The 20,602-nt window shown below is 49.0% G+C and overlaps 1 protein-coding gene across 2 annotated transcripts in view; it reads right to left on the bottom strand.

The window, feature by feature from the left end:
- EPHB1 (EPH receptor B1) overlaps window positions 1-13,565 on the bottom strand; it is a 425,417-nt gene extending 411,852 nt beyond the window's left edge. The window contains exon 1 of one of the 2 annotated variants that reach the window (XM_081301892.1): window positions 12,981-13,565. In XM_081301892.1, coding sequence (XP_081158018.1) covers window positions 12,981-13,038 — 58 coding nt within the window. In that variant the 5' untranslated portion in view covers window positions 13,039-13,565. The remainder of the gene's footprint in view (window positions 1-12,980) is intronic. The other variant, XM_081301891.1, reaches the window with a different exon arrangement.
- Window positions 13,566-20,602: the final 7,037 nt, after the last annotated feature.

Here is a 20,602-nt window from a genome sequence, read left to right as displayed (position 1 = left end):
TTGATAACACAGGAAAAGAGGGGAAATGAGTCGCCTCGTACCTGTGAGTCTGCATTTCTTTCACTCTTGCTCTTCACGAAGTGTGCAATTGACGTGCAAGGTTAAGTTAAGAAGCTCTGGTATCTATCTCTGTTGGAGACCAGAGGATTGCAGTGAGAAGTTACGGCTCCTTGCCCATTGATTTTCATCTTACAGGAACCCAACTCCTTCAGAAGGGAGTCCAGACACCCTGGTCTTAAAATCATTTTGCCTTTAGGCAAACAACCCTGCCTTCCATGTCGTCATCCTTTTGAGTCTGAGCACAATGCCTAGGAATATAGGGAACATTCTATCAAGAAAGAAATCGCCTTGCCCAGCTGCCTCCAGCTCTCCATCCCTGGGTTTCCAGACTCTCATCATGGTCCATTGCCCTGGCCTTCCCTGGTCCTGGCTAGGACCATGACAGCCATAGCTGACACCTTCTTTTTCTCTGGGGCGCAGGTTCTTTTCTTCACTGTACATAATCTCTTTCTCACTATCCCATCATTGTTATCCCAGGAACATGGAATGAGTGGGGAGTAGCTGCCAGTCTAGCACTCATTCTGCTTCCTCTGTTAACAGCACCCCAACTTTTTGTGAGGAACCAAGACTCCCTCATGTCAGACCGGATAGCTCAAGTGGGTCTGAGCTAACCTTCCCACCCAACATCAGTTCTAGGGACAGGTTGGTCATGTGACCTCAGCCTGGCCAATGAGTGCGTTTTACCATCTTGCGGACAGATCCTGGTTCATGGAGTGGCACAGAACCCAAGGGAGACCAAGGGGACACAACTTGTAGGACTTTTACTACAACTGCTGAAAATGAGAAGTTATCTTTCTGCTGAAGTTTCAGGAGGATGTGAATTTGAAGCTGCCCAGCAGACACATGGCCATCACGGGAGAACCTGCCAAAGGATGAAGTCACCATAAAGAACTCTGGGCTGATTATTCTTCATTTGTTCCTACAGATCCATTCTCTGCATTTTCTTGTCCTTTTGTGTACCTCAGATGACTGACCTCCAAGAACGGCACCAACCAGACTTCAGGACCCTGCCTCTTGTTGAGTTCACACAATGTAAGGTAGTGGCAGGAGCTCAGTGGGGAAGGCAGAGTTCAGGGAATAGCCTTCGCCCTTACCCCCATACATTGTGTAGGCAGCAGCTGCACCCCTCCATCTAGCTGCTCGCAGGAAGCCCCTCAACCATGCTGTGGCTCTTGTTAGGCACAGACAGCCTTGAGAGGAGTGGCTTCCCACCCCTATCCCCAAGCCAGTTGGTTCCCTTACCCCTCTCCACACTCTTTTTTGGGAGGTGGTACCAGAGATTGTACTCAGGGGCACTTGACTCCTGAGCCACATCCCCAGCCCTATTTTGTATTTTATTTAGAGGCAGGGTCTCACTGAGTTGCTTAGCACCTCCCTTTTGCTGAGGTTGGCGTTGAACTCGTGATCCTCCTGCCTCAGCCTCCCGAGCTGCCGAGATTACAGGCATGCACCACTGCGCCTGGCCCTCTCCACACTCTTTACAGAATTTCTTCACTAAACTCTCCTCAAATAACTCTTTGAGAATGCTGTCTGCTTTCTCCCAGGACCCCATTAAACACAAAGCTAATGAGTGAAAAGAAAAGTTAGACTGAGTCTAGACACAGCAACGCTGCCCCTGGGTATAATCATAACAGTAATGACAAGTGTCAGTAATCACCCCCTACTCTTTGTTCTCCTCCAGCCTCAGTTGAGTATCTGTCACTATAAGCAAAACATATGGCTGGTGGTGAAGCCTGTGGTGGAGAGTCTGGACCTATCCTTCCTAGAGTAGCTGCCAGGCTTGGCTTCTTATTCCTACCCACTGCCACCTCTCCGACCTGTCCTCCAAAGAGTCAGTCTCTGGAAAAAAAAATTGCATAATCAAGCCAAAATCCATCTCCCATGCAGAATATTCCTGAACCTGCTTGTTAAGGCTGCCCTTCAAGAATTCTCAGAAAGACAAAGATCTTTCCTTGACCCACTTTGTTGTCCAAGCCTGCACCCAGCACCCTCAATCACACCACCTGTCTGCTCTCCATATAGCTCTGTCCTGAAATTCTAGCATGCATGTCCCTCAGTAGGGCGTGTGCTCAAAAGGGTTGGAACATTTCCAGCTTTGTGCACACTGCCTGGCACACAGTAGGAAGTTTTTTGTTCAATGTTGAATGAATGAGATAACTATCTCCTCTCCCTCCTGCCTCTCCCAAGTCCCTTTCTGGTTTTCTCCAAACTATTTTTCTTCTACGACTTCTAGGATATTTCAGTTACCAACTATCGCACAATAGACCAACCCAGAATTTGGTAGTTTTGTGACAACATTTCTTTTGTTCGTGATCTAGAATTTGAACAGGACTTAGGAAGACAGCTTGTCTCTCTCCACTTGGAAAAAGCAGGTGTGGCGGAAAGGATAAAGCACAGCCATCTGAATACTCACTCACCATGTCCAGCATTTGAGGCTGGCTGTGGGCTGGGATGTGTACTGGGGTTGTGCCTAGAACATCTGTGTGGCCTCTCTCTATCACCTGAGTTTCCTTATGACATGGGTCACAAGTACATGCATCCCAGGAAGAGCAAAGCAGGCAGAAACTCGATCATCCGGTATGATCTGGTCTCCAAAGTTATATAACCCAGCTTCTGCAATATTCTACTCATTAATACTACAGTGAGTCATAAGGTTGATCCACATTCAAGGGGGGAGGATTAGGTTCCACATTTCGATAGAAAGAGTATAAAAAAGTTTCTCAGACCTAATTTAAACCACAGCATAGGACATGACAGTTTTTAAGTGCTTTATTTTCTTTCTTTCTTTCTTTCTTTTTTTTTTTTTTTTTTTTTTTTTTTGCAGTGTGTGTAGTTGGGAAGAGAGGTACCAGGGATTGAACTCAGGGACATCCCCAGCCCTGTTTTGTATTTTATTTAGAGACAGGGTCTCATTGAATTGCTTAGCACCTTGCTTTCATTAAGGCTGGCTTTGAGTTCATAATCCTCCTGCCTCAGCCTCACGAGCCACTGGGATTATAGGCATGCACCACTGCACTCAGCATGTTTTATTTCTTTTTATTCATTAAATCCACACACCCTGCTGGGCACAGTGGCACACACCTGTAATCCCAGCTACTCAATAGGCTGATGCAGGAGGATCACAAGTTTGAGGCCAGCCTGGGTAACCTAGCAAGACTCTGTCTCAAAATTCGAAATGCAGGAGAGGGGGAGAGGGATGTCACTCAGTGGTAAAGCACCCCTGTGTTCTATACCAAATATTGTAAAAGAAAAAAAAAGTCAGCTCATATTTATTGACATCTGCTATGTTCCATGTGCTGAGAGTACTATGGCAATGGAGAAAGAGTCCCAGAACTGTGAGGTCCCCAGCAAAATAAGCACCCAACTATAGACCAGCATGGAACATGCTTCCACAGGGGGAGACAGAGGCAGTTGAGGTAGGACCCAAATTCAGCCTGGGGAGAAGAAGGAATGCTTCCAGGAGGAGTTGACCACTGTGGTTAATTCTGAAGGATACATTAGGGTTAACCAAGAAAAAAAATCAGTGAGAAATGCAGGCCAATCAGAGCCAGCAGATGCCTTCCCCAGAGGCCTGTGGACAGGAGGGGTGAATGGGCCTCTGTGCGGATCTCAGGTGCCTGCAGGCCCCTGTATGGTACTTGTGCCTGGGAAGAGCTGGGGGAGCAGTCCCACTGAATGGCACAAGGTGGGAAAAGACGAGTCAGCTGGTGGAGGGCCTTGTCTTGGTCCTGAAGGTGCTAAGGAGGGGCGAGGGATTCACACATGTGTTGACCTGGTGAAAGCAAGTACCAAGTTATGATCCGACACGTCATGTATGCCCTCAGCAGTATCCTCCCTGCCCCTGGCACACTCCCCAAACTCAATGGATTTTTCTGATGATGAGACTCCATTCCTTGCCCTGAAGTTCACAGCCAGTGCCCCCACCACCCCAGAGAATTTGCATGGAGTGTCAAACCCTTGGGTGGGCTCCCCAGTCCTGTGACTGATTCTAAACCTCTGGAGCAGATGGCCCAGCAGCAAGTTTCAGGACTAAGAGCTCCTGTGAGACCACATGGAATGAGGCCCCTTCCCTGTCCCCCAGCTCACCACCCAGCTCCAGCCTCAGAGTCAATGAGAAAGACAAGGGCAAAGGTCCTATGTTGATGTGCTGAAAAAAATAGCAAGAGGAAAACAACAGGACAATTAACTGCAGGGCCCAGCTGCCTCTCACAGATAAGGCGTTTTCTCCTGGCCACTGAGGATGAAGTTGCCTGTAATTATTCCTGGTCCTCCTGCTGGACCCTCTCCACAGTTAACGGCCCCCCAGGGACTGGCCACTGTCCAGTGAGATGCAGATGCTGAGTGGTTTCTCTACGCCCATCCTCCCACTGTGTTCTCCCACACTCAAAGTTGAGGCTCAGCCCCAACGTGTTCCTCTACAGCCGTGGAGGCTGCCTCTGGCCAGAGAGAGACAGCAACAAGCGCTCAAGGAACCTCGTGGTCCCAGGAGGCAGGACCAGGTCCATGAGGAAGACGCTGGAGAGGTGCACAAAGGTGAACACTTGTCACTGGCCCTGCGTCTGTAAGGAACCCCCAGGAGATCCACACAGTGCCCATCCTCACTCCTCCCCCCTTACCAAGATCCAAGCACAGAAGCCGCACCGCAACCATCTAAGCATCATGGCTCACTAAAGATGGGAATGGAAGGACATGCGGCAGAAGAAGACAATAATGACCCAGTGGTGGTGTCATGGTACAAACAGGAAAATGCAAGTGGAGAGGAACAAGGGTTTTCCTGCAGCTGCAGAAGAGTGGGGTGGCTCTACAGGGTGAGAAGGGGGCCCGGCTGCAGGGACCAACACCAAAGGGGACTCTCTGGTACCTTGGATGGTACCACGCAGGACAGGAGTAAAGAGCTCATGGTTAGTAAGCGCTTCCTAATTTAATTCACAAATAAGCAACATGAAATGGGAAAAGGTACTGAAGCGGGACGAGAGACCCAGGGAGTTGGAAGAACTTAGGTTTGCGTCTTAGCTCTTGAGTCAATTAACTTCACCAAGCCTCAGCTTCCTTATCTGTAAAATGGGAGCTTACAAAATGCTTATACACTAAGAGTGCAGGGATCCATACGCACGGCAGATGCTCTGTGAGTGGATGGGAGTTTGGTCTAGTCCTGGCTCTAGCGTTGCCAGACCGCAGGATTCCTGGGAAGTCACTCCCCTTTCCCTAAAATCTGCTCCAGTTCTGCTTCTGACACTTGGAGATCATGCAGAGAAGCTGGACCCCTTAGTGGCTCGCCTGAGCTTCAGCGGCCCCCAAATCAGCCCCAGAAACCTTAGAAGCTAGTGCCAGGCTGCAGTCTTAGACCCCTGCTCCCCTCAACTGCCTCCTTCCCTCCTGGCCACCTGCCTCTGCCCATTTCTCTGCTCATTATCACCTCCACTGGGGGATGGAGAAGCAGGGCAAGCAGGTTAAATTCAAATCGGTCATTTTGTCACTTGCTGCCAGGAAGCGGGAGGGAAGAGAGGAGAGATGCAGGGCCTCAGGTGCAATCTGTGAGCAAAAATGAGTGCTGATAATTCTCAGGAAATCTCCTATACGTTTCCACAGTGGCCCTGTTCTGCTACAGAGAACTCTGGGGGAACCTTTCATGAGCGGCCTCCTCAAGGAGCTGATAATGGTGTTGTCTGCAGGTGTCGGGATTCACCTGACCTGGAGGAACATCTGTACTGGTGATCGGGGTGGGGAACAGAGCCTTCTCCCTCAACACCTCTCTCCCCCGTTAGCCAAGGGCATCATCCTGAAGCTCGAATTATCACCAGGGTCATGATCATGTCATACAAGGCCCCAGACTGTCAGGTCTGGGCATCCTTCCACATCCAACACTCCCTGCTCGCTGGAAAAGGAGGGTGCAGATGAATGTGAGGCTTTTCCTGCCCCGGAACACCTTGGCATAAAGAAATGCACCCACTTCCTGGGCTGTGGAAAGGAGACCTTCCCAGTCACAAAGTTAGAGACAAACTTAACATCCAGATACTCTGAGAGGCACCCCGCAGGTGACTCTGCATGGTGTTAGTGGGACCATGGCTCCATGTTACCTGCACCCTGGAGGCTTGAACCTGCTGCTGGCCACAGGAAGCCTCCTGAGCAGGGTCTTCCCCGTAGAGGGCATTAGACTGAGGCTCTTTTCATGGTGGCCAAACTCACTCTCACTAGTCTTAAATGCCTGGAAATTGGGCACTGAGCTGTGGAGGACAGAGCCCTTGCCAGTCTATGAAAATCCAGGCCACGCCCTCAATTCACCAGGGGATCTCCCTGCCCCTGGTGGGGCTTTGTGTACAACTGCCAATTCCCTCCCCTTCAGGGCTGCTTTGCCCTGGGGTATGCCCCAACCCCAGGCTCCTGCAACTCTGTCTATATAAAGACCTTCCCCAGCCTGACTCAACAATGAAGAAACCAAGGCACAGGGAAGGTCGTTAATTGCTTCTGGCCACTCCCCAGGCCTTAGGTCAGATGGAAGGTGGTGTCCCATCAGCAGAGAAGAAGCTACCCACTGTCTTCCAACGCCTCCCCCCACCTACCCCCCACCTACTGTCACAGAAGGCATATTTACACCCGAGGAGCGAAGCCAGCAAGGTGATTCGAAGATGTCAGGCACCAGGAATCTTTGACAGAAGAGGTGGCTCTGAGCTGGCCACTCTATGTCTCTCCTTTAAGCACAGCAGGCACTCTGACCCAAAGGCCTCTGCCTATAGCTGCAATTGAAATGGAATCTGCAGAAGGAGCTAAGGAATTTCTCATGCAAAATTTTTCTTTTAAATATGAAATTCCTCCCAAGGCATTACTTTATTATTATAGTAATTTCCTCAGAAGGGCAGACATCCAATGCTCTGTTTCTCTAGCACCTTTGGAGACATGGAAATCTAATAGAAATATTCAGGTTGCTTAAGTGACTAGTGCAGAAAAGGGAGAAATAAAGAGAGCTCTTCCAAGGAACGCAGACTCCTGGAATCCAGGTGTAGTGCTGTGCCCTTGATGGTCAGGTGGGGCCCTGAGTGCCCCCCCCACCCCGCCACTACCCTTAGAATGTGAAGGGCACTCAGGCCGTCTCCTCTGGAGATACTAATCTCTGATCATTTCTTCTTTGAGAGGACTGGCCAGGGCAGGGAGAGGAGCAAAGATGCCAAACCTTCAACTAGACTCTTACGGGAAGCCATGAGCAGGAGAAGGTCTCCATCCCTGTGTCTGTGTGTGCCTAGGGTGGGAATGGGGTGGGGGTAGGAAAAAAGGACAAGAAGAAGCAACATGGAAACCAGTGCTTGACTTTAAGTGTTAAGACATTTTGCTCATTTTCTCTCCCATAATCATGGAAATCTGGAGTGCCCAGTAGTCAACACAGTGCCCAATGACCAGAGCCTCCATCAGTACCAGAATTCTTCCCACCTATGGGTCCAGGCTGCTCTGAACCTTCCTTCCTGCAGTTGCTACAGAGGTGGCAGAGTGAGGTGGTGTGGCTAACATCATAGTCCCTAGAACCTGACTGCCTGGGTTCAAATCCACGTTTGGTCCTTACTCGTCATGGGACCTTATCAAATTACATAACTGCTATATACCTCCCTGTTTCCATCTGAAAAATGGGAGAGGGCTTGATAATACCTACCTAATAAGGCTGCTTTAAGGATTATATGAATTAATTTGTGCAAAACTCCCAGAAGAGTTAGCAGCAGCAGTTCACAAATCTACTCTGTAAGTGCAGAGTGAGGCAAGACGGGCCAGGATTTCCGACTGCAGTCTGGTTGAGAACAATTCTCCTAAGCAGTATTTCCTAGAAGCACCTACATCAGGTTCTCCTGGGAGGCCTATTAAAGGTGCTAATTTTCAGGGTCCATCCAGACCTGCTGAACTTTTGGGGTTAGGACCCAAGTCTCTAGCAAGCTACCCAGGCACACATAGGCTTCCTAAAGTCTGAGGACCATTGCCTAAAGGATATTTCCCTCTTTCAGCTTTCAAAATTACCTCTACCCTTTGCTCATGCTGGAAAAACTCTAGGATTTTGAATCCTAGGGCTACTAATGAGAACCATTAGAGATGAGGTCTAAATGTTTCTTAAATTTAGAGAACACATAATATATCTATAACTTTAATAGCATCTTTTTAACCTAGCACAGAGTACATCCTTATGATGGACTCTACTTGTTCCAACCTTCCTAAGGTTGAAATAGGGTAGCACGATCCACTGGACACACAAAGATACCATGGCTACTAAGGGACTTTCCCCAAGTGGTACAGCTAGGAGAAGAAAAGCTAGGTGGAGTACTAATTCCTGATGAGTGGAATCAAATAGGGGCCATATCATGCCTCTGCCCTGTGGCCTTTTCCCAAAGCACAACTTGGTAATTAGGATCCATCTTTTGTAGGGGTCAGGACAGGGGCCTCTGAATTCTGGGTTTGATGAGCATTGGTTGACAAAAGGCAGGAGGACTGAAGGAGGATCATCTGTGGCCTAGCAGACCCTCCCCATCTTTGGGGGGCATCACTAGCTGCTGGTATTTTTGCCCCACCAACCCAGGGGGTTTGGACTGAGGTTAGGGCTAGCTGGAGCTCTGCAACTGTCTCCATTGCCAGGACTTTCCCCTGGCTTCACCAGTGTTCCACTAGGAGCTTGTGGGGACCCTCCACAAATACTGAGTAATCTTTCCACAATACACAGAAAAAAAAAACAGCTAATGGATAGAGTTTTCTCAAATTTATTTTTCTCCCAGGCTGTATATACGTGTGTGCAGGGGTGTGTGTGTGTGTGTGTGTGTGTGTGTGTGTGTGTGTGTGTTGCTGGGAATCAAACCCAAGGCCTTGAATCTGCTAGGCATGGAACTACACTGAGTTACACCCCCAGACATTTTTTTTCAAAAATCTTTGACATCTGCTACTGCTTGAGGGCTTAGGCATACTCCTGGACACCTAGAACAGATGCACACACAGCTAACAAATATTTATAAAATAATGCAGAAATAGCCAATCACCTCGTAGCCTGATGTACTATTGTAGGACTAGGAACTTAACTGGAGGTTTTCCACCATAAACCTGTAATGGAGACTTAAGAGTCCAAAATGAGTTCAGTGGAATTCTATGTCCTATTATTTCAAGGTGGGACATGCCACAAAGGAGCACAGTAAGAAGCTCAGTCAAGGGACTCATGCATCAGTAATGCCTAATGAAAACCCACATTTTGTCAAGCCCAGAGAAGCATACCACCCTAACACATGTGGACATTCAAGGGTGCCCAGTCCTGCACATCACTCCAGGCCACACCAAATAGCAGATCTTCTTGGGGGTGTTCTAATCAGGCAGTCCCACACATTGAGGACACCTGCAGGAGCCTGGCCATCCTGTGGACACAGGGGATAGGGCTGAGAGAACTCTATGGGCAGTTAGCAATTTCAGTTTGCTGCTCCAGCAAAGGGCCAATATGCTTGGTCCAGGGATGCCCACTCCTACAGTGAGTGTCTGCTGCAAATTCAACCCACCCCTGTTGCTGTGGGAACCCCTTGGGAAGAGTCCCCACAGGCCTCCAGATCTTATCCTGCAGGTACAAACCAAAGGGCAGTTCAGAGAACCAGGTGCTTGGCTTCTCTCCACGGACACTAGCAGCCCCTTCCTTCTCAATTAGCTCTCAGAGGTGGCGTGAAAAGATAGCAGCATGAAGAAACATGATTTTCAGGAGGCTGAGGAAAGAGGCCTGGCTTAGCATCCCTGCCTCACCAGCTTCTATTGCTCCCCTCTGAAAAAAAGGCCCTGCAAAAAGCCCTGAAGAGCCTGGCACAGAGGCACAGGCCTGTAATCCCAGCAATTTGGGAGGCTGAGGCAGGAGGATCGCAAGTTTAAAGCCAGCCTCAGTAGCGATAAGCAACTCAGCAAAACCCTGTCTCTAAATAAAATACAAAATAGGGCTGGGGGTGTGGCTCAGTGGTTGGGTGCCTCTGAGTTCAATCCCTGGTACCAAAAAAAAAAAGGCCCCCTGAAAAGCCTCTCCCTACAGTGTCATCTCTCTCCCCCACAGAGCAGAACTGGCTGGAAATGGAGAAGGATAAGGGGGGAAAGGAGGGTAGAAGAGCTCTCTTTTAGGCGGTTTCCCACACACAGCCAATCAGCTTCCTGACTGATGGTATGCAAATTAGAGCTCTTTGGCCCCACCCCCTCTGGACCACTACCAGCCCCTGCCCTCCCTCCTTCCTTCCACCCAGGCATAGGTATGGGGCTTTGGATAGAGGAACCCTCCCTCCCACTCTAACTCCTTTTCTTTCATTCTTCCTCCTTCCTTCCACCCAGGCTTAGGTCACATCAGGTGCTGCTTTCATCTAGACCCATCTCCCCACTTAGCCTAGGACTGCCACGGTTCCTTTGTGCCTGGCCTGACCCGAGCTAACTGCCTGGTAGCTCTCTAGTCTTAGAGCTACTTGTCCTGGGTGGCAAGATCCCACTGATCCCACTGAAATTCCCCCCCCCCAGAGACCCTCAGAAAAAGAAGACAAGACACACAGTGGCTGAAACCTCCTGGCCACAGCAGATTTAGAAGGGACCTGCTATCTGTGTAGGCAGCTCATTGATTCACTTTTCTGATAATTATTCCTCACTCATCACAAACCAAATGACGCTGGCCCCAACCCAGCCAGGCAGGCGGGAAGGCGGCTCCCGTTTGTGGAGAGTAGAAAATGAACCTGCTTGTGTTCATTCGAGGAAAGGAAGGAGTGAATGGTGTGTAGTAGTATCTGCGCACTGAGCAGGGACGGAGGGGCTGCTTGAATATTCTGCTGAATGTGGTGTTTCTTTTAACCCTTGCTGGAGAGATTTTTTTTCAGCCCACAGAATATACTGCTCCTTCCTACCAGGACACTGGCAAAGTTTTCCCCCACTGCACGGAGAGAAGGGCCACAGCTCCAAGATTGGCAACCACGGCAGGCCTGCAGTTACAGGACCCTGAATACCAGGCTGGGCGCCGGCACAATGGCACCCAGGAGCAGCTCCAACCAAGCAGACAAGCTGGCTCGCCAAAAAGGGGATCGAGGGAGGAAACCGACCTGCCCTATGATTTGTTCCCATGCATTTGCTCTCCAAACTCTTTTTTCTCGCATACATGCTCCCTCGTTCATGCATGTATGGGGACACAATCCAAAACCAAGCTCTCCAAAGTGGATACCCATCTGGTCTCCGAGAACCAGTCCCTGATCCTCTAGGAGCAAGAAGAGAGCTGGGCGACCCAGTCTCGCACGAGCTTGATGCCGCCCCAGCGCTATAAAGTCTAATCTCCGTCGGTTGCAAATGCGTTTACTCGGGCTTTGTTGCCCTGTTTGGAGGTGGATAGACCCATGATTTCCTTTCTAATTTCAACTGCTTCCGCACGCGTCTCTCAGTAAGTCAGACCCAAGCATCCTTCGCTGGGGTGTTGACCACACTCCTTAAGGCTCGAGTCCCCTGCACGTTCCAAAAATCACCTCCCTCCCGCAAAAAACCAGCAGCCTGACTGGACCGCAGGAGCCGGCGGGCAGGCAAAACGCCACCTTGAGAAAACCAAGCGAGAGCTTTCTAGGCATTAATCGCCGCACCCCCGCGCCGCCACCAGAAGGAAGGCGGGATGTGGTGGTCTTTGCCCAAAGGCTAGGGCATCTAAACCGCTCCTCAGGACTCCGATTACCCTCCAGCTTCGCTCCGAGGAGGGAGGCAATGTGTTCCGGAGGAGACGGGGCGTTGAACCACAGTGTTTGGGGAAGAGTTCCCCCTGGGCATTGAGAGGAACGTGCAACCCAGCCGAGCGAGTTCCCAGATGGGAACGCAGCGCCGGAACCAGGCGCTGGTCCCTTCGGTGCCGAGTCCCCTGAATCCACCCCGCGCCGGATATCGAGAAGTGGGGCTGAGAGTCCGGCTGCGGCGGTGCATCACCCCTGGAGTTGCTTCCTTCCCAGCAACTCCAACTCCACTCTCCTCCGGAGCTGTGCTCTAGGGAGGTGGCTGCGGCCCGCGCTCCGCTACGAAAAATGGGGGCGGGGGAAGAGGGCGGGAGGCGGGGAGCCGGGCAGGGATTTCCCACTGGGATTCGCGGGCGCCACTGAGCGCTTGGGCTCCCTGGTGCGCCCGGCGCGGTGTCCACTGAGCGTGTTTTCTGGACCACCAGCCTGAGGCACAGCCCAGGTTGAACTAACAGGGACAGAGTCACTACCCGTCGGTTCCCAACAGTCGAGTCTCTCCCCTTTTTGAGACTGAAGGCGAGTTTAGGCAGTATCAACATTCACCCCACTTCACCCCTGTTCTAAAGCGAAAATGGTGTCCACCTCGCACCAACTGGAAAGATGCAGCCCCGCAGGTTCCTGGACCACAGGACAGTGGCCAATGAATTCAACCCACTTGCAAGGTACCGGGGCAGGGCTTCTCTAGTCCCGTTGAGCAGCGCTTGCCTGCTGAGCCCAGAGTCCAGGAGCCACGGACAGAGAGCTGAGGAAAGGAGGTGGCGCGCGGCCGCTCAGAAGCGCATCAGTGCCCGGGATAGGAAGGGAGCCGACGGGCGCCCGCACTCCAGGAGCCTGATGGCCCGAGGCGCCCCTACCTCTCTAACGCCCCGCACCGCTCGGACCTAAGTCGCTTGCACCGCAATGCAGCGGGATCCGCGCTTTCCGAGCCCAATATGCTGGGAATCTGGGCTGTCACCCAGCGCCGGGACGCGGGAGCCGGGGGTACTCCGTGAGCCAGCTGCTGGCGCAAGGGCTGGTCGGGGACACGCCAGCGGGTACCGCCCCAACGTTTGACTGAGGAAGAGGCTCCCAGGCAGCCTAGCCCTCGGGTTCCAGGATGCCGGCAACACCAAGCAGCCAGAGAAGCCCCGCGAGCTGCGGGCTGCCGCGCCCGGAGGCGCAACCACCCGCCGCCAACTTGCTCCGCGAAGGGTACGTTACCTTCCATAGCGACCACTGCGGATGCCAGGAGGAGCAGCAGCAGGCAATCCAGGGCCATCGCCGGCCGGCGGCCCCCAGGCCGAGCCTGAGCCGAGGCGGCCGCGCGGGGAGGGCGCCGCGTCCCGGGGCGCCGCTGCGCTCCCCGCGGGTGGCTTCTCCGTATCCTTTCGCGCTCTAGCCGGGACCGGACTCCCCGGAGCGCGGCGTGGGCGTGGACGGGAGTGTGCGCGCGTGGGGCGGTGCGGGCGCGCGTGGATGTGGGTGTGCATGTGTGTGTGTGTGTTTATGGGAGAGGTGGGTGTGTGCGTGCGTGTGTGAGCGAGAGGGCGAGGGAGAGCGAGCCTGGGAGAGCGCGCGAGAGCGTGTGCGTCCTGGTGTCACATTGCGAGCTACAGCGGAGCCTACGAGAGGACAGAGCTGGCCAGACTGCCGGGGGAGGGAGCGGGATCCCCCACCATCAGCTCTCTCCCCACCCCTAACACCTCCTGTCCAATCAAGGAATCAAACCTGCAAAATTCTCCCATCCAATCAGGCGCGAGCACCTCCTTACACTGGCATTGTTAGTTTAAGAAAAACTTTTGCTTGCAAGGCTGTGCGGGAGGGCTCCGAAGGCGCTAGGAGGGGTCCGGGCTCCCCCTCGTGGTGCTGTCGGAGAACCGCACCGACCTACCCCAACTCCCCAGGCCCAGGGCTGGGGGCCCAGCAGAAGAAGGGGTTGAGGCTTCTTGCCCTTACAGCCCAGCAAGGACTGGATGAGCTTGTCTTCTTTCATTTTCTCAGCTACAAGGGTACCCTCACCACTCTAGTCCAACTCCAGTGGCACACCCTGTGCCTCCTCTCAGTAGAGCTTCACCTTCCTGTTGAGATACTTGCTAATGAGTTTTGTCTATTGTGGGTCTCCTTTTATTAAAGTGGGCTCTCTATTCTTGTCTATTGTGTTTACTTCAGAATCCCCAATGCCCACCACAGCGCCTGGCCCATGAAAGGTGATAGTGTGTCCATGGAATGAGTGAATAGAGTTCAGAGAATCTGCGGAGCTCTGCTCCAAGTGTACATGGGGCACTGGACATGCTTCCTACCCAACTCCTTGCTGCTCTTGTCCTCCTGAAGCCTCTGGCTACCTTCAATATTCACTTCCTAGTGCATTCTGTGAGCACTGATTCCAGAGGACGCCTCGGATGGAAAGTCACATAGCCAGCCGCAGAACAGCAGAGAAAACAATGGAGGCAGCCTAGGGTTAGGTAAGGTGAGGAAGCCGGTTGATCGTGAGCTTGGTGGATGGTAAGGACTTTTTGAGGCGGGAACAGGGTGTTGGAAGTAGGCTCAGTTGACCCTTCTGCTTTGTCCTGCTGTCTCTGGAGATGGCCAGAGTATTCTAGATCAGGCATCTGCCTTGAGACTTGTTGCATGTTACACTGGAGAAATGTCCTTGCCTCCTCCCCTCAACCCCAGAACTGATGATTGTCTGATCCTACAGGGTCAGGGAGGACCCTAGGTGGTGCACCTGTGGGGTGGCTGGCCTTTCCCCCAGGCTTTACCTGTAGTTGTTAATGGTTAGCAGCACACAGTGCTACGGCTCTTGTTTTCATGATCCTCCTTTGCTAAATTGGTTTCCCACCCTGTGCTTAGAGGCTGCTGAGGCTGCTTCCTCTCCACCTCACTAGACTCAAGTCCTGGGATCCTGACAATTCTTTCCCTCCTAAGCTCTGATTTGGGCTGCCTCCCTCTCCCCTTGCTCTACCCCAGCCTAAAGGGAAGGTGCCATTGATATCTTCACCATCCTCTTTAATGCCACACCAGCTGCTCTCTGCCCCTCCACGACACCAATTGTGTTCCACTATCTCAGGAGAACGTTGATGTCACCCAGGGCAACAGGCCTTCGCACACCCTGACATCAGGGACCACTAGTTCTTCTGGGACTCTGGCTTCACTTCCCATGTCCCACTCCTCCTCCTCCCTGTCCTATTATTTCTTGCCATTTCCTCTATTATCTCTTTAGCTCTCAAAAGAGGTGTCCCCTACCCATTGTCCTTGGAGCCTGTCTTCCTTGGGTTCACAAATAACTCCCTGGAACCTTTACCTGCTCTTCTGGGTCAAGAATGGATGGATGGATGGATAGATGGATGGATGGATGGATGAGTTTCATATTTTTCCTCCCCTTACACCACAGTCTCTTGGGAGGTATCCCCAGTAAAGCACCCCTGTGCCACCTCATTTTCCTGATGTTCCTGCCCCAAGCCTATCTATCTAATCTATCCCAGTTCCTAACTACTTTGCCTCCCCCAGAACAACTGGAGAGCCTCTGGATGGCCTTCAGTTTCTGTTCCATCTTTAATGCCTCTGAACTCTGCTGCCAATCTAATCTCTTATAAGCCAAACTTGATCTTATCTCTTTCCAGCACAGAAACCCTCATGGTTCCTCTCTGTCTGCTGAAGAAAACCCAACCACTCTGGCATGAACTGCAGATTTCTTTGCAAGATCCCTGGAATCTGCCTTCTTAGCCATTTTTGCCAGTCTCCATCTAAGACTAGGGTGCTCAGCCAGCTTTACCCCCTTGCTGTCCCCACACCTACACACAGGCTATAAATGCACTCACCCACTTACTCAGCAAATAATTTCTGAGGGCCTACCATGCCCCAGACATGGAGTAGGCTGTGGGGACATGGTAGACAAAGGCAGCTAACTATGACAATGAACAAATAGGCAAAGGTAGTCAGGTGGGGACAAGGATTCTGGAGAATAATACAGCAGGGAACAGCTAAGGGGTGGTGGAAGGAAGTCATACATTGGTGAAAAATCACTTCCCTTTATTGAGCACCTTCTGCATGCAAACACTGTATTAGATGTTTATTTACAAAACCAAAATGAGTTGAATTGCATTTCCTGCCCCCTACTTCTACCCAAATCCCACCTCTCCCAGGAAGCCTTCTTGGCTGGTCCTTCTCACCTGCATCTTCATGGCACATCTTTGCTTGGGAACTGAGTGGCTTTTCCAGACCTAGCTAAAGATAGAGATAATCATTATTCAAACTCCAAAATGTCACACCTGGGAGGGCTCTTGGAGCCCACTTTCAGCCTGTGTCTGGATATTTACAGGAGAATCACCAATTGCACTCTCTAAAAATAATGATACTTAGACTTCACCCCTGAAGATTTTAAATCAGTGAGAATGAATAAAGCCCTCAAATTTGCTTTTATAACCCCCTCATTCCCAGTTGATCCTGCTGCACAATGGGGCTTGGAAGCTCTTTGTACAGGAGTTTAAAACTGCTGTGAGGCTCCAGCAGCTCTGTTGTGATTTACTGGGCATCTACATCAGGTTTTATTTGAAGGAAGTGTTCTACAGCAGGAAGAAGATGAAGGAGGTGACAAGTATGGAACATCAACTCAGAAGGAGAAAAACTCTTCTTGGTGACTCCTAGCAAATGTTGGTGGCTCTGGTAAGAAGAGGGTCAGTTTAGGGCAGCTTGTTAATTTCCCTAATAACTCAAGAGGCTGACTTTTCCTGACCAAGTTAAATACTAATTTTTTTCCGTAGAGCTGATTGATCTTTCTCTTATAATAGGCTCTGATTTGTAAATATCCCCCAAAGCACCATTGGTTTGAGATTCAAAGCCTCTGTGCCTATTCTTCCCCACAGCATCTCCTTTGTTATTTTTTTTCTCCTCCCTGATGTCAAATGCTCACTTGTTTTCTTGATTAATCACTGGGCTATTTGATATCACTAAATCACTCCTTCAAAACGACAGATGTTTGCCACTAAGGCCAGCAGCTGAGGGCTCTCAGGCACCCAAGGGTGACTGAGCCCTTCCGTTAAGACTCAGAGGCCCTTCTGACTAGAAGTTTGGGGGCAGCCAACCGGTTCATTCCCTATTGCTAAGCAGTTTTGTGTCTAAATGGTTGGAAAACATTTCTAGTGAGATTTTTCAGAACTTCCCTTGGTAATTCTACTCATTTACTGTTACCCTATTAGAAAATCTTAAAAGTTCCTGCTCCTTTTATTTTGTTGTATTTTGTTGTATTTTAAACACACGCGCGCGCGCGTGTGTGTGTGTGTGTGTGTGTGTGTATACTTTACCTAGACATGACTCTTATACACACACACACACATATATGTTGGGGCTTTTTTGTTGTTTTGGGTTTTTTGTTTTTGTGTTTTTTTTTTTTCTTACTAGTAGGGGGAGCAAATTATAGTCATTCTGAAATTGATCTTGTGTGGGATATTGGATGTGAGAAGATATTATTGCTCCCTTATTCCATCTTTTCCTTTTAAAAAAATTACTCCACTGCATAAAGGAAAGGTTTGTTTACACACCCCATGACCCAGGCTACCTTTAATTAGATTCTTAAGCTGCAAGACACATTTTCTTCAATTCTTTTTTGAGAGGCAGATGAACCCTTTAAGATTCATTTAAAACACTTTATGGTCGATAACACAAAAGTAACAAGAAAGGTTTTCCTACCTCTTTTGTTCTTCCTTTCAACATGTTTTCAGCAGCCATTCTGTGCCAGATGCCTGCCAAGTGCGGGGAACCCAGTGACACCTGGGACCCAGCCCCTCCTTTTAGGACCTCATGGTCTCCCCAGAAAGACAGGTGAAGAACTGAGATGCATTGTGGGGCTTCCTGTCCAAACTGGCCTCTGGCTAAGAGGCTTCCAAACAAACCTCTCTTTGTTTCTCAAGAAAAATACCCCAGCAAATATAGACAAATATGAAGACTTATATAACCAGGTGAACAAACACAGACAGACAACCTAATTGCCAGGATGTGGAAGGAACTGACAACACTTATAAGGCAGATGAAGTTGGATTGAGAAAAAAAATCTATCAAGCACATGCATGACATATGTCAAGTTCCCTTCTTTAAAGAGAAATTGCTTAAAAGAAACAGCGAGGAAGATATGATGTAATTCCTTCTTTGTCAGTACCTGACTCAGACACCCAGGATCTCTACCAATCATTGTAGCCTCAGCTTCAAACTAAACAAAAACAGTTTCCTTGGTCATCTTCCTCTTTTCCCCAGTGTCTTTTATACCCAGAAAGAACCTGAAGAGGAGAGAGATGACTGACAGATGGGCAAGTGGACAAGAACAGTACATTTTGAAGATGAAGGAGAGTTGAGAGGTTGGAGCAGGCTCAGTACTGGCAGTGGGGACCTTGCAGCCTGTTGCCTGGTTTCTCCTGTGACACATCAGGTCAGAGAACCAGAGATGTGGGATGGGTGGTTGGAGAATGAGGCTACACTCTCCACGAAGCCCGCACCAAGGTGTAGGTCTACAAAGACAATTCATCCATCAAGCAAGTAGACAGCTGGAGGCTCCAAGCCCAGCCTGTTCCTCCTGCTTCCCAAAGTACACTCAGAACCAAGGAGTCTCCCTCTTCTTCAGGAGAAAGAAAGCAAGGTCGGGAGAGTCCAGGGATCAGTGAGAACTGTGTAGAATAAGGAGCAGGAGCAACTCCTTCAAGACCCAGAGGAGGAGCATCCTTTGAAAATAAAGTAGGGCAGAATCAACAGATTTTTCCAGAAATTTCTTGACATTCAGGAAGACAAGTCCCAGGATCAAAGAACAAACTTATGGCAAAGTAAGCTAGTTAAATAAATAAACGACCTCGTTAAACAGAAAAGGTAACAAAGGAGGAAAAGGAGAGAGCCCAGAAGATGGGTTCTGATTCATTTAAGTTGGGCTAGTTGCTTGCAAAATGCTGGGGACTTTAAAAGCTTCCCCCCAAACAATTCCTACCACAGTTTAATAGAGTTCCTGAGGATAGAACAATGCAAACACCATGGCAAGGATGACACAGCTGGAAAGAATAAAACTCTTCTTTGCTGAAGAAAGACGTAAGAGTCACGTCTAGGTAATGTTTTTTGAGCTGTGTGACTATTTCAAAGAAATCTTCCCCATCCAAGGACACTCAGAGACAGACACATATATGGATACATATGAAAACAGGCTTAGCTAGAGCAGCTTTCGTATCATTAGCTTCAGAATGCTAAATCCTACAAGAAAATAGAGCAAGAACTCTATTTTGAGTTCTTGTGTTTGTTTTTGTCTTGTTTTGTTCTCACTGTCGTTTTTAAGAGGGATAAGTGTATGCCCGGCAAGTTGAAAGCCACAAACAAATTCCAGTTACATTTTCAGGTCTCAGAAAATTTGCAACCATTTAGGAAAAAAAAAATAATTAAAAATAGATTGCAATCGGTAAATAGATGAAGTTTCCTACCAAGCAATAAAATCAATTAAAAGTCTAAATGTTTGTAAGCTGCTGTTTAATATCCTTTTATTCAACCTGTATTCAACTTTGTACTCTTTGACGTCAATCTCCCATTTCCTCTCCTGTCCCTGGTAGCCACTGTTCTATTCTGTGTTACTATGTATTCAGTTGTTGTTGTTGTTGTTTTTTGATCCACCAGAAAAATCATGCAGTATTTTTCTTCTGTTTCTGTGTTATTTCATGTAGCATAATGTTCTTCATTTTTGTTCATATTGTCAGAAATGACAAGATCTCCTTTTTAAAGGCTATATAAAAATTCCACTATATGTGTGTGCATATAATTTCTTTATTATTGATCTGATGGATACTGGAGGTGTTTATAAATATTGACTCTTGTGTATAATGTTATACATGAGAGTGCAGACATCTCTGAAAGGTGCTGATTTCATTTCCCTTGTGTATAAACCCAGAAGATGAATTTCTGGTTCATATGGTATTTATTTTTAATTTTGGGGGGGGGACCTCCCAGCTATTTCCCATAATGGCTATACCAATGTACACCCCCACCAACGGTGCAGGAGGTTTCTCTTTCCTTCTCACCCTTTCCAGCACCTGTTGCCTCTTCTGTTTTTAATAGTGGCCATTCTAAGATGAGTGAGGTGATACCTTATGGTGGTTTTTGATTTGCATTTCCCTGATAACTCCTTGAGCAACTTTTCATACCTCCATTGGCCATTTTTATATCTTCTTTGGGGAAATGTCTACACAAGTCCTTAGCCCTTTATTTAGTTGATGCTTTTGGTGTTTTGGTTTGGTGGGTGGTTTTTGCTTTTGCTTTTTTTGCTTGTTTGTTACTTTGTTTTCGTTTTCTTTTCCTGTTGAGTTGTCTAAGCTCTTCATATATTTTGGATCTTGACCCCTTATCAGATATATGATTTGTGAACATTTCCTCCCGATCAGTAGGCTGCATTTTCATTTTGTTCTTTCCTTTGCGTGTGCCAGGGTTTAGTTTCCTATACTCCCACTTGTTTATTTTTGCTTTTTTGCCTGAGATTTGTTGTGATATCCAAAAACAAATAATTGCCAAAGTCATGCTCAAGGAGTTTCCTCCAATGTTTTTTTTTTCCTCCCTAGGAGTTTAGTTTCAGGTCTTACATGCAATCTTTAATCCATTTAGGGTTGATTTTTTAATATGGTCTAAGACAAGAGGCTAATTTCACTGGTCTGTGTGTGGATATCCAATTTTCCCCAACACCATTTATTGGGGAGACCATCTTTCTTCATTCTATCTTTTTGGTGCCCTTCTCAAAAAAACAATGATCATATATAATTGGGTTTATTTCTAGACTCTCTATTTTGTCCCTTAGTCTATGGGTCTGTTTTCATGGACTAAAACATATGCTAGCT

Source organism: Spermophilus citellus, assembly GCF_964194105.1.
Source record: "Spermophilus citellus genome assembly, chromosome: 7".
Taxonomy (NCBI): domain Eukaryota; kingdom Metazoa; phylum Chordata; class Mammalia; order Rodentia; family Sciuridae; genus Spermophilus; species Spermophilus citellus.
Note: the sequence above shows the minus strand (reverse complement) of the source record. Positions and strands in the feature narration are given on the sequence as shown.